The sequence below is a fragment of the Desmodus rotundus genome, chromosome 9 (genome assembly GCF_022682495.2).
Source record: "Desmodus rotundus isolate HL8 chromosome 9, HLdesRot8A.1, whole genome shotgun sequence".
NCBI lineage: Eukaryota > Metazoa > Chordata > Mammalia > Chiroptera > Phyllostomidae > Desmodus > Desmodus rotundus.
The window spans coordinates 58345889-58359949 of NC_071395.1; the positions used below are offsets into that span (position 1 = coordinate 58345889).

The following is a 14061-nucleotide window of genomic DNA, read 5'->3' on the forward strand; positions in this document are numbered from 1 at the left end:
CTGGGCTAGCACAGCGGGTGTGTGATTCGGCTGCTGCTGTGCTTGTCTTACCACCGCTCCTGCCCTGGACCAGCAGCGCCTCCTTGGGGCAGCGAGCCTCTGTCCTTCTTGATTTACTTCCCACCACTCCACAGGCACATCTTAAGGTTTTGTGCCAAAATCTCAGGTACAGTGTAGGGACAGGCCACCTCCAGAGTGCAAGCCTGTCTCACCGTGGAGTGCACAAAGGAAAAAGACTCCTGTGCTCCCTCCAGGGCAGCTCTCCCACTCACTAGGTCTCCTTGCCCTTCTCCCCAGGTCCCTGGCTGTTGGGCCCCAGTATTCGTCCTTGGGCACGCAGCCTATCCTCTGCGCCAGTATCCCGGGCCTAGTACCCAAACAGCTGCGCTTCTGCCGGAACTACGTGGAGATCATGCCCAGCGTGGCGGAGGGCATCAGGATCAGCATCGAAGAGTGCCAGCACCAGTTCCGCGGCCGCCGGTGGAACTGCACCACCATCAACAACAGCCTGGCCATCTTCGGCCCTGTGCTGGACAAAGGTAGGCCTTCCAGGTGGAAATGGCAGCCTGTGGGTGTGGCCGACCCAAGCCAGCTGCTCTGTTCTGCCCTGGTGTCTTTCTTGGCGCTGGGTATGGGAGCAGGACCTCCAACACGTGGACAGACTTCATGGTGTCTGCATCTTGTGTGGTTCCTGCCCGTGGTCCCTGGCTCTGAGGCGCTCCTCGAGCTCGGGAGGGATACAGGATCACACAGGTTTCTCAGCTTCTCTTCCCAAGACAATTGCCCGGCTCCAGGAGGACACTTCAGGCAGGTCTTAGAAATTTTTTTAAAACAGTAAGGGAGAAGATTGGGGACCAAGAGGCACATGGGGGAAGCTGCCCAGTATCCTGGAGCCAGCAGTTATTTGGGGAAGAAGAGGAAGAAGAGAAGGGTTGCATGTTGGTTAACTTTTGGTGAACAGCAAATTTTCTCAAAACATCATGGTTTAACAATGATGATGTGTCATATGTCCAACAGATCAGAGTGCAGTGCACACAGGCAGGGATGGTCTATGCCCTCAGCCATCCCTGTTCTCTCACACATCTGGTGGTCAATGCTGCTGTCAGTAGGAACAGCCACAAGTGGCCTCTGCATGTGGCCTGGGCTCCCTTACCATGTGGTAGGTGGGCCCCACCGGCAAGTGGGAAGTGAGGGAGGTGGAGAGAAAGAAACAGACTCCTTTCAATTAGCAGAATGTCTTCAAGATTCATCCACACTGTAGCATGTTACAGCATTTCATTCCTTTTATGGCTGAATAATATTCCACTATATGGATATATAACATTTTACTATCCATTCATCATTGATGGACATTTGGGTTATTTCCACCTTTGGCCATTGTGAATAGTGCTTCTATGAACATTTGTGTACAACTATCTTTGAGTACTTGTTTTCAAAGCCTTTGGAGTGGATGAGTAGAATTGTTTGTTCTCAAGATAATTCTATGTTTAAGTTTTTGAGGAACCACCAAACTGTTTTCCACAGCAACTGCACCATTTGACATTCCCACCAGCAAGGCATAAGGGTTCCTTTTATCCACCTCCTTGACAACACTTGTTATTCTCTGTCTTTTTTCACTTTAGTCATCTCAGTGGATACAAAATGGCATCTCATTATGATTTTTGTTTGCAATTCCCTGAAAGGTAATGATGCTGAGCATCTTTTTATAGGATTTTCATAAATTCTGGACACTAAACACTTCTCAGATATACAGCAAATATTTTTTCCCATTTTGTAGGTTGTCTTTTCACTTTTGTGACAGTGTCCTTTGATGCACAATTTTTTTTAATTTTGGTAAAGTCTAATTTATTTATTTAAATGTCATATTAAAGTAAGCATTGCTTAATCCCAAGTTACAAAGACTTACACCTATGTTTTCCTCTGAGAGCTTCATAGTTTTATCTCTTACATTTAATCTTTGATCTATGTTGTCAATTTTTGGATATGATATGAGGTTGGGGTCCAACTTCATTCTTTTTTATGTGGAAATGTAGCTATTCCAGCACCATCTGTTGAATGAACTTTTTTTCCTCATCGAATGGTCTTAGCCTCTTGTCAAAAATCAATTGGCAGTAGGTGTGGGGATTTATTTCTGGACTCTCAGTTCCATTCTACTGATCTATGTGTCTATCCTTCTGCCAGTGTCACATGATTTTGATTGCTGTAGCTTTGTAGTATGTTTTAAAGTTGGAAAGTGTAAGTTCTCCAACTTTGTTTTTCTTTTACAGGATTATTTTGGTTATTTGGGGTCCCTTCTAATTCCATATGAATTTTAGGATTAGCTTTTCCATTTCTGGAAAAAATGTCTATTGAGATTTTGATGGGGATTTCATTGAATCTGTAGATCACTTTGGGGAATATGCCATCTTAACAATATTAAGTCCTCCAATCTTTGAATACAGGGTGTCTTCCATTTATTTAGGTCTTCCTTAACTTCTTTCATCAATGTTTTATAGTTGTCAGTGAACAAGTCTTGTACATCCTTGGTTAATGCATTCCCAAGCATATTACATTATTTGATGCTATTGTAAATGGATTTTTTTTTTAAATTTCTGTTTCAAATTGTTCTTGCTGATGTATAGAAATAGAACTGATTTTTGTGTTTTGATCTTGTATCCTACAACTTTTCTTAATTTTTTACATTAGCTCTGGTAATTTTTGTGGAGTCTTTAGGATTTTCCATGTATGAGATCATGTCATCTGTGAATAGAAATACTTTTAATACTTGCTTTCCAATTTATATGCCTTTTATTTCTTTTCTTACCTGATTGCTCTGGCTAGCACTTCCAGTACTCTGTTGAATCAAAAGTGGTGAGATTGTTCATCCTTGCCTTCTTACTCATCTTAGGGAGAGACTTTTAGTCATTCAACTTTGAGTATGTTGTTAGCTCTGGGTTTGTTATTTATGCACTTTATCATAGGAGGAAACTTTCAGTCATTAATTATTGAGTATGAGGTGAGATGTGGGTTTGCCGTTTATGCTCTTTATCAGGTTGAGGAAATTCCCATCTATTCCTAGTATGTTGAGTGTTTTTATCATGAAAGAGTGTTGGATTTTATCAAAATCTTTTTCTTTATCAATTAAAATGTTTATCTGTTGTCTTCATTCTATTAACATGGTGTGTTAGTACTGGTTGATGTTTCTAAATTGAACCACCATTGCATTCGCAGGGTAAGTGGTCTCTGACCACGATGTACACTCCTTTTAATCTGCTGGATGTTTTGGTTTGTAAGGATTTTGTTGAGGATTTCTACATCAATATTTATAAGGGATATTGGTCAGTAGTTTGGTTTCGATATTACTTCATAGGATGTGTTTGGAATTCTTCCCTCCTCTTTTTTTTTTCTTTATTTTTTTTGGAAGAGTTTAAGAATGATCTGTGTTGATTCTTTTTTAAATGTTAGGTATAATTCTATAAGCTTTTCTTCATTGAGAAGTATTAAATTACTGATTCAATCTCTTGACTTGTTATAGATCTATTCAGATTTTCTATTTCTTCTTGAGTTAATTTTAGTAGTTTGTGTTTTTCTGGGAATTTCTCCATTTTATCTAGATTTTCTTTCTTTGCATAACTCATGATTTTTGGTAAAATCTGTACTTTTTTAATATTATAATATGGTAACTTTGGAAACCAGATCCTTGCCCCTCCTCAGGATTTGTTGTACTTACTGTGAGTTGTACTTGCTTATTTGTTTGGTGACTTTTTGAAACTATTTATAATTACTGTATTCTTTGTTATATGTGGTCTCTGAAGTACCTGTTTCTTTACTTTGTAGTCAGCTAATGGTTTGGTAGAAATTTCCCTAGTATCCTGGAGAAAAAAAAAAAAAAGCAAATAATACTCTTCTCATGTTTGTAGATTAGCTGTGTGCTGTGTGCTCTTTCCCTGTTAGCTAGTCTGCTCACAACTTGCCTTAGTTTTGCTTTCTGCCACTGAGCCTGGGGATCAGCTGGAGATGAAAACTTAAGATACCTCCTGAGAAAGCACCCTGCATGAGGTATGCATGTGGCTTTAGCTCTCTCAGGATGCACAGGAGCTTTTCAAAGCCATTATTCACCAAAGTAGTTATTTCCCCAGCTTTTCCTCCCAGGCAGCCAACTATAATCTTTTTCCCCAGGTAGAAGTGGCTGGTTCATTTGATTTTAATATTTTCATGGAATATCCTCCACTGAGAGAGTTCAGACCTTTGGGTAACCCCAGACATGTCAAAATAGACAAAATCCTCAGGGAAAATGTCCTCTACACTCCATTTGGAACCATCTACTCATGTGGAAACAACAAAGATTGCCATCTTAAGACTTCACTGTGCCATGGAGCCTGGTGGGCCATGCATGGCCAAGTAAGAACAGCATGAAGCTCTCCTACCTTGACAGAGTCACCTTGACTCAGAATTTGCTTGGTTGCTGAAAACCTTGGGCTCCTTTCCAGAGTTATAACAATGTTGATTATGATAGTTTTTGCTTATTTTTTCCATGTTTCTATGTAGGGACAGGCTCTTGGCACTTCCTACTCTGCTATTTCACTAATGTCACTTCATATCACCTTTTGAGACCTCGTTTCACGGGCCTTGCATTGTTACATTTATTGGTTGAGGCAGTTTCAAAGGCCCACCAGGGTTCTGGGGTAGGGGACAAACTCCCCAACCCTTGGTGGCATGTCAAAGTCACCTTGAGAGATGAGCATGAAGGATGGGGTGTGCACTGGTGCAGCACCCTCAGAATACAGAGGAAGGGAAAAAACAAGAGACATCTGGGAGGAAGATGCACCAGATCCTAGGACTACTGTCGTGCGCACAGCAGAGGCCCACTGAGGAGGGGTCCTAAGAGTGCAGCTGAGTGCTGCATAGAGAGCTGGTGGGGCCTGACGGTGTTTGTCCAAGTGCCCAGGATGCCCCAATGTCAGGTCGTTATGACCATCCCCCCAAGTGAGCCCATGTTCTTTGGAGCTGGTGGGTGAGGGGGTCATACCATGTGACCTTGACCAGCAAGTCTGCTCACTTCCTGGAACGTCAGCATCCCTGTCACAAAATGGGAAAATAATTGCTACTCAGCTGACTTCACAGAGCTACTGTAAGGGTAATTACATAGTAGCTCCCCGTGGGGATGGCCACCACTGTGCATGAAAGGAGTTAGGTCCACAGGGCAATGTGGAACATCAGGCATGTGAGGACATGTATGTATAATGTGTGTGTGCATGTGTGTCTGTACATATGTGAGTGTGGTGCATGCTTGGATGCATTTGTGTGAATGTGCATGGGTGTGAGTGTGTGAGTACATGTGTGCCATGTTCGGTCATGTGTACATAGTGTGTGTGGTGTGTGCGGGCATGTATTTATTTAGCTTGTGCATATACCTGTATGGAGTGTCCATGTGTATAGTGTGTGCACTCACAAGTGTGTGCATATGTTCAAGTGTGCAAGCATCATTGTGGGGGGGGTGTGTGCATGTGTGTGCACATGTGAGCAAGCATGCCTGTGGTGCAGTTGCTGCCTATGTGGATCCCATGCTGTGCCTTGGTCAGTGGAGTTGTGGGGCCGGGAAGCATGTTCAGCACTTGCACCATGGCCAGGGGGCCCCAGACACAGTCCCGGAGCCATCTGGGTTCCTGGCGCCAGAGCCCAGTTGGGGACTCCTAGGGTTCCCACTGCCCCAAAAGAAAACAGCAGGATTTGGGGAGGAAGGCAAAAGTCTATCCTCTCTGGAGAAGCTGCCATATGGTCATGGAGGAAGGCTGTCTCAGATGCGGCTGGACCCCACCTGGAAGCCAGAGAGGGAAATGTGGGTTTATTTCTGGTCTCTGTTCTATCCCGTTGGTCTACACGTCTATCCCACTGATGTCCATGCATGCCATCCTAATTACCTGCACTAAGTTTCAACATTGGGAAGTGTAAGTTCCCCAACTTTGTTCTGCTTTTCTAGGCTTTTTTTGGCTGTTTGGTGCCCCTTACTTTCCCCTGTGAATTTTAGGGTCAGTTCATCAGTCTGCAAAAAGCTTGGAGTTTTAAGGATTGCGATGAATCTGCAGATCAATTTTGAGAATGTAGCCATATTAACAGTATTGTCCCCTGGTCCACAAACATAGATGTCTTTTCATTTACTTAGGTCTTTAATTTCTTTCAACGATGTTTTGTTTTCAGTGTATAAGTCTTGCACTTCTTTTGTTAAATTTATTTCTAGGTATTTTATTCTTTTTGATGCTATGGTACGTTGAATTATTTTCTTTTTTCTAAATGATGTATTTATTTATTTATTTTTAGAGAGAGGGGAAGGGAGAGAGAAAGAGAGGGAGAGAAACAGCAATGTGTGGTTGCCTCTCATGCACCCCCCACTGGGACCTGGCCAGAGGCCCAGGCATGTGCCCCAGCTGGGAATCCAACCTGTGACCTTTTGGTTCGCAGGCTGGTGCTCAATCCACTGAGCCACACCAGCCAGGGTGGAATTGTTTTCTTAATCTCATGTTTACATTATTCACTGCTCAGGTAAAGAAACACAGTTGATTTTTAATACTGATCTTATACTCTGTAACCTTGCTCAAGGTTTACCACTTCTGATAGTTTTTGTGCATTCCTTAGGGTTTTCATGTTATTTGCTGATAAAGACTGTTTTCCTTCTTTTTCCCAATTTGGATGTTCTCTATTTCCTTTTCTTGCTCAATTGTCCTGGCTGGAGGCTCCAGGACAATGTCAAACAGCAGTAGGCAGAGTGGGCGCCCTGATTTCATCCTGCTCTGTGAGGAAGAGCTTTCAGTCTTTCCCCACTGGGTATGATACTGGCTGTACAGATCTTAGCATGAAGACGCCAGTTCACATGAATAGGTCATACAGGACAGTATATATGCATGAAATGGATCTTTTGATTTTTTGCATTTTTTGAGTTGTATATGCCAAAAATCGCATAACAGTTTGTTGTCTTTTGATAAAAGTTTTAAAAATCCGACAGCTCCTGGCTCAGTTGGATTCCCTTTCATCCTGTGGAAAATAAGAAGCTGGAAACACCTGACTTGCACAGGGTTTTGTGGCCCAGTTTCATAGCCAATACCAGGCTGGACACATGTCAGGAAGACCAGGAGTCTCCTCCTGGGCAGAGTGGGAGAGGGCAGCCCTGGAAGGGGAGGCAGGAGCCCAAGGGAGGATGCCTCATCCACCCATGCCACCTAAGGTCCCTGGATCATTTTCATGCACCGCAGGGATATGCGTACCCAACTGGAGGCCGCTGGGGTAAGCCATTGCTCCCCTAGGATACAGCATCACCCTCACTGGCTGCAGGCTCTGCCCTTTCTTCACACATTGGTACATTGGCTCCTGTCATCCACAGCTCCAAACTGCAATCCTCCAGCTGCACGCAGACCACCCATACCTCAGTCAGCAAGGCCGGTGAAGCCCTGAGGTCTGTCAGCCCCATGCCCCACCCAGCCCTTTCTATGTTTCATGGGCATCACAGCATCATGCCTTCTCCTGGGGCGCATCCTGCTCCCTGCTTGCTTCAGATGACACTGTGATAGACCTTACCTGCACACCCAGAACTTCTCACCCCTGTATCCTGCCTCACTGCGCCCCACAGTTTTAAACAAGGGCAACCTTTGTACCCCCATGATCAAAGTCCTCATCCTGTCTAGCTCCTTATTCTTCAGCTCTCGGCCCACAGGTCCCACCCAGGCAGTGGCTCCCAGCCCCTGGAGCTGCTCCACATTTCCCACGTCCATCTGTGTCCCACTAACACCATCCCTCTCTGGGACCAGAGTCTCGTGTGCCCCACCGTACGCCCAGCAGGTGCACAGCAGATGCAAGGGGCTCTTTCAGTGTGTGCACTGGCACGTAGTGAGTGCTTAGTAAGGAGGCTGTGAGCAAGTGACTGAAAGGCAAAGTGTGGGCCCAGGTATCCCTGTGTGGGCAGACCTCTCAGGGGAGATGGCACTGAGCTGGATCTCAAAGAGTTTTCTCTCTTCCTTTAGAGCATGTATATAGAGCTTTCTGGCTGAGTGCTTGGTGTTTTACACCAGACAGCAAATGGAATCTTAACACCCATCAGATGAGCCAGAGCTATGGTTACAAGTGAGGAAAGTAAGGCAAGATGAGGGGCTCGCCAGGACTCCTGAGGGTGCCCCAGCCCATGTGGAGTTAGCAGGGGCTCTCCAGGGGAAAGCAGGGCCTGTGGGTGCCAGGGTCTGGGCAGCTGCCCTCCTTTTCTGCACCTCTAACTTCCTCAAAAGTCTCTCCTGGGAAGTCTAGGCACCAGCAGGTCACAGGAACCCTCCTGAAGCCTCAGAGTCCTGGCCCCCAGTACCCCTACATCCACTCTCTCCATGTTTACCCTCCTTACTTCCATGCCCCCAAAACTTCTCCCCAATGTCTGATCCCCATGTCCATTGTCCCATGTTGACTTCCCCCACTTCACCTTCCCCCACATCTACTCCCCCACGTCCAGGTCCTCATATCCACTTCCCCCACATCCACTGCCACCGTGTCCACACCCCTCACGCCCGCTTCTACCACATCCACTGCTCCATGTCCACTCTCCCCATGTCATTCTCCCCACATCTGAGCTCCTATCTCTGTCCCTTGCTCCTCAGGCTCCCCCTATCCAGTCTCCCCTCCTCCTCCTTCCATATCCTACCTCTTCCCTTTTCTGCTGGATGACAATTGCCTCAGCCCTCCACCCCTCACCACTTGCTCTAAATGGGACAGAGGAAGCCCGGCTCTCCCTCACCTACCATGGGGCTAAGAAATAGGGGAAGGAGCCGGCCAGGTGCCCCAGAGAGAGGCCAGCTCCTGGAGGCCCTTTCGGAGGCCCTTGGCTGCAATCAGTCTGACTGGATTGGGGCCAGGGCAGCCCTGCTCATGTCAGAGGTCACCTATGCTCCATGGCCAGGCCCACCGGGTGCCTGGCCCCCATGGGAGTGGCCTCGTGGAACAGAGCTTAACACTATGGGGCCAGCTGAAGGGAGGGGCCCAGCATTGTGTGAGCATGTGTGAGGGTGCGTGAGTGCGTGTGCGGGGTGTGTGAGGACCTCAGGGGAATAGCATGTGGTCACAGCTTCTGCTTGCAGCACACACATGCACACACACTCTCTCTGCCACCTGCCTGGCCTGGGGCTGGACCCACAGGATGTGCTGGCGGGGAAGGTGGGGTTGGGTGACAGAAGTGAGCCCTGGCTCGGGACAAGTGCCCCCTCCTGCTTTGAAGGCAGCTGGACTATTTAACTTGCATCGTGGGGCAGAAAGCATTTGAAGAATTTTTGAGTGCAGGGAGGCGGGCGCAGGACTGCTGCTTATCTGGCCCCCCACCCCAGGCAGGGTTCTGGGCACTAGAGGGCCGGCTTCCCCAGAGCTGGCCAACACAAGGGGAGGCGCTGGCCAGCCTTTGACCCTGAGGGAAAGGGATGGGGAGGCTGCAGGGCAGGGAAGGCAGGTCTCTGAGCTCAGAGCCTCAGCAGACACTCTGAAGGAGGGCCAGCTGGGCCATGCCCCTGGGGAGCACATTGGCACGTGGCCGGCCTAGGGTGCAAGTGAGAGGGCCCTCTCCTTCAGCTCTTTTCGGAGCTGGCAAGTGGGGCATTTCACCTGAGACCCATGGAAGGTGCCATGAGGGGCGAGTCATCCATAGTGGGGGCAGCCCCAGTTGCATCCTCCCACACCCCCGATGCTAGGCTGCGTTCACTCATGCTCTCTGTGCCCTTGGTGCAAGCAGGGCCAGGAGCCTGTCACTTCGGAGTACTAATCAGTTCCCCAGGGCCCCTGAGCCCCTCAGGCAGGGTCTGCAGAGGGGGGAGGAGGGGATCAATCAAGTACTCAGCAGGTGTGAGCCCAGTCCCCCAATCTCCCCTGTGCTCCTTGGGGGCTGGGCTGGGGAGGATCAGTAAGAGGACAACACAGCCTATCCCCTCCCTGGCAGAGCCCTTTGCCTGTCCAAGCTCCAAGAGGTGGTCTGCCACCTACCTGGAAGGGCTGGATACAGGCACAAGCTGGGCTCAGGGCTCAGGAGGGGCCCCAAGAGGAGGCCCTTGAGGGAACCAGCATCCCCAATCCAGGTTGTGACCTCTGACCCTCATCGGAAAGTGTTTTGGTGCTCCATGGTGGGGGCGCCTTCATATATCATTAACTCTCCCCAGTGGGAGGGGGTGAAGGCGCCAGAAACCCTAGGACACCCCGCAGGGCCCAGATCAGAGCACAATGTGCCCGCCAGGACGACAAGATTAAGCACAGAGAGAAGTGAAAATGCTGCTGGATTCACACGCCCGAGGGCCATGTTCAGCGTGTGAACAGCACTCCCCACACATACCTCCCGGTTGCTATGACCGGCTTGCTATGGCCTAATCGCCGACAAGGGGGAAATTCATATAAAATATCGCCAGCCATTGTGGGCCTAAGGCAGCGTGACAGTGGCTCACAAAGCCAAATTCATTAGCCCCAGCAGGTAATCAGAGGACACTGGCAGTGCCGCTGGCAGGGCGGTGTCAGGGGCCTTGGCCGCCGTGGGGCGCCAGCCGCATTCCGCTCTCAGGTGGCTCCTGGATGCAGGATTACCAGATGCCATTGTGACTCTCCCCCATCACCAAGACCCACCTCACTCTGGGACCAGGGAAGGTAGACATTGTGGAGGGGGAGGTGCTGGCCGGCCCTTATCCTGCAGGGCCGCAGTCTTGGGGCATTGATTGGGGGAGAGGTGCCAGCCCACCAAAAGCTCTAGGAGTACCCTGGGCCCCTCACCTGCCAGATGGACAGGGTTCTGTAAGGCCCCAAGCCACCTGGGGAAGTTGGGGGACCCAGGGAAGGAGGCTGAGGATACAGCCTGGATGGAGGCACTCCAGTTCTTTCCGTGAGCCCCGCAATGATGCTCTATAGGCAGGAGGGGGCAAAGTGACCCACAGGGGCCCCCATGGAGGCCCCCATGGAGGCTCAAAGGTCAGCACTGCACAGAGGAGAGATGGGGCCCAGGAGCCCTTTGAGGGGAGGGGTGCTGCACCAAATGAAGGAGGAGGTCAGCTGAGAAAAGACTCTAACCAGAAGGTCCTGCAGCAATTAGGGAGGTCACACCACACCCTGCCTTTGACTGAGTCCCTGCCTGGCCACCAGGTGACAGTAGCCAGAACCCTGAGTCCCAGAGGTCAGTGACCAAGGGCCTAGCTTCACATATAGACTAGGCCAGAGACTCACAGCCCACTGGGGAAAGCCCAGGCAGGGGATGTGTCAGAGACCCTGTCTGAGCTTCTCTCTCACATATGCCCGCTGGGTCTTGACATGGTCCAGTGTTGGGGCTAACCAACCTGAGGCCCTAGTGGAGCCTGGGGGCTCATCCCAGGGGCCCTCCTCATCCCCCAGGATTAGCGCCCAACAGCTGGGGATTCATGGGAATCAGCTGGGATCTTTTACAGATACAGATGTCCCCAAGAGCTGTGGCCCCAGGCCCACAACAGGTGGAGCAGGCCTATAGTGATGTGGGCCTTGGCAACCCTGTCCCTGCAGAGCTTTCTGAGAAGGCCACTTGGTGGGCCCCACAGACAGGACCACCCAGGAGCTACAGCTTATTGCTCAGAGATCATGTCTGAGCCACAGTCCCCTTCCAGGAACCTCCACTGCCTGGGGTCTCCCTTGTCCCTCAGAAGGGCCACTCCAGTGTCTCCTCAGGCCCATGTACTCATCCCAGTAACCTGTCCTCCTTGTCCAGCATTAGCACCATATAACCTTCCTCTCCCAGGAGAGGACAGGCAGGTATCCTTTGCCCACCATGGCAGTGGGGTGTGGGCCCTGCAGGGTAGGTGGGGCCTCCACCTCCTTAAGGCTGCAGCCATGGAAACAGTCTGCTGGAGTCTCTGGACCCCTTGCCAGGGGGTGCAGAAGCCTCTCCCAGAAACTTCTATCTGGGCTCTGTTCTCCCTCTCTGCAGCCTGGGGCCAGTTGGCTGACCTGCCCTGAGCCCCACATGTTGCTGGGGACAAGCAGAGTGCCCTCTCCCTGTCTAGGCTGGTCTTCTCATCAGTGGTAAAGGATTCATGGGGCAGGGCAGGGTGGCCTCCAGGCATGCTTTCCTATCAGTATGACTGAACCAGCATCTTGGGTTACCCACCCCTCCCACTTATGGCCAGCTTGGGGACATAAGTGGTGGCCTTCTTGTCCACTTAGAACACAGCTGGTTCTCAATAAATAGTGGCCAACTGATTGAAAGACAAGGTCCTGGGAATGATTTTTTGAGAACTTTCTTCAACATACAGAACTTTAGAAATAGAGCTTTTTTGGTGTTAAAATTCCTTTTCCGAAATTCTGGTAGTCATTTTTGTATGTTTTGCCCTCTCGTAGAAAAGTAACAATGCCTGGCAGTCCTCTTTCAGTCCCCAAGTGATCCCTGGTGCTTGACAAGCCACAGGAAGAAGGGAATTGCTAAGATCCCTTTAGTTCTAAGTTCTGGGAGGCAAAGTGGCCACCGCAGCCCAGCCCAGAGGTAGCACCAGGCCTCCCACACCCAGGCTTGCCCTGGCTGTGGCTGGAATGGGCTTCATGGGGCTGCTCTTCCTGCCCTCCTCCCGATGCCCAGCTCTTGCCACACAGGACTCCCTCGTCTGCCCTAGACTCTCCCCATCCATCTCCCCATCCATCATCTATCATCTGTCCATCCATCCATCCACCCATCCACCCATCCACCATTCTTCCATCCCCTATTCATCCATTCAGCCAGCCACTCCAGGCCTGCCCCAAAGCTCATGTTGCCAAGCCTACTGTGTGTCCTTATTCTCCTGACTCTCTCCTTCATGAACTGTAAGCTCCCAAAGGCAGGTGATCCTGCACAGCCCGAAGCAAAGAACCTGGCTTGCAGCAGCAGAACTCACTATTAAAGGGATGAAAGGATTCCTCTGACTGACCCTCCCCGAGCCCAGTGCAAAAGTTCTCTGCACCTGAGAGTGGGCCAGTCATCCAGCTTCTGCCTACTTACCACTGGGACAGGTAGCTCTTCAACTCTCAAAAGCCTGGGTTGTTGGAAACTTCATCACGTGGGGCAGCAATCATCTTTCTTTTAGATTTCTTACATTAGCTGTTGAGAATGGTCACCTTAACTAACCTCATGTTCCTAGTTTCGAGTTTAGTTTATGGCTCATTACAGACTCTCAGCTCTCAGATGCTTAAAAGGATTAAGGGACAGACAGAAGATGGATAGAGGATGGATGGATGGACAGAGGTGGATGGATGAGAGAAGGATGGACGGGAGATGGGTGGAAGGAAGGATCATTTGTAGTTTGCAAGGACTCGATAAATAATTGTTAATTAGATGACGTTAAGTTGGGAAGAGGCTTTCCTGGTAGAAGATGCTTGCCTCACAGAATGACTTGGTCACCCTATTCCCTCTCTCATTTTCCCAGCCTGGCTGCAGTGTGGGAATAAGAGTGCTAGGCCTGAAGGGAGCAGGCCTGAGGTAGCTCAGGCAGTTTATCCAGGCTCTGTCCCAGAGATGTGGCCAACTGGCAGTACTGGTCCTTAGCTACCCTCCTTCTCCCAACAGCCTCTGTCTCCTCCTCTCTTGACCTTGCACAGCCTATTGGGAAGAAAGCCTTTTGCAGGTGAAGAGGGTGCATTCCCAGGGCTTGAGAGCCCCCATCATCATGCAAACTGAAGCAGGAGCCTCTGCAGAAGCTGCTGTCTGTGGATAGGAACTTCACTGCGAGCGGGTTAGCCACTGGGTTCCAGACCCTCCCCACCTGTGCGTGACCTCAGGGGAGCCCAGCCCCCCTCCTCTGTAAACTGAGGCCATTCCAGCCAGTGGGTTGTGACCTTCCTGTTCAAACCACCAAGGAAATCTGATCAAAGCAATGGGTCCTCTTCCCAGAAGCCCTGTGAGTTTTCAGACATGCTCTTTTATTCCTGCTCACGGTTTCCGGAAGGTTATGAGCCTCCAGAAGCCTGCAGGTCGCCCTGGCTTAAAGCCACCCAGGCATTCTGGGGTCTTCCTTCCACAGGGCCTCAGGGTACATTTTAACTTTTTCTCTGGAAATAATTGCCGACATACAGAAACTTTGCAGGAGTGAGTCCAGACCC

At 49.7% G+C, this 14061-nt stretch overlaps 1 protein-coding gene across 1 annotated transcript in view; it reads left to right on the forward strand.

The window, feature by feature from the left end:
- Positions 1–14061, forward strand: part of WNT3A (Wnt family member 3A) — a 40821-nt gene that overhangs the window by 15073 nt on the left and 11687 nt on the right. The window contains exon 2 of the mRNA XM_024560603.3: positions 298–539. Coding sequence (XP_024416371.2) covers positions 298–539 — 242 coding nt within the window. The remainder of the gene's footprint in view (positions 1–297; positions 540–14061) is intronic.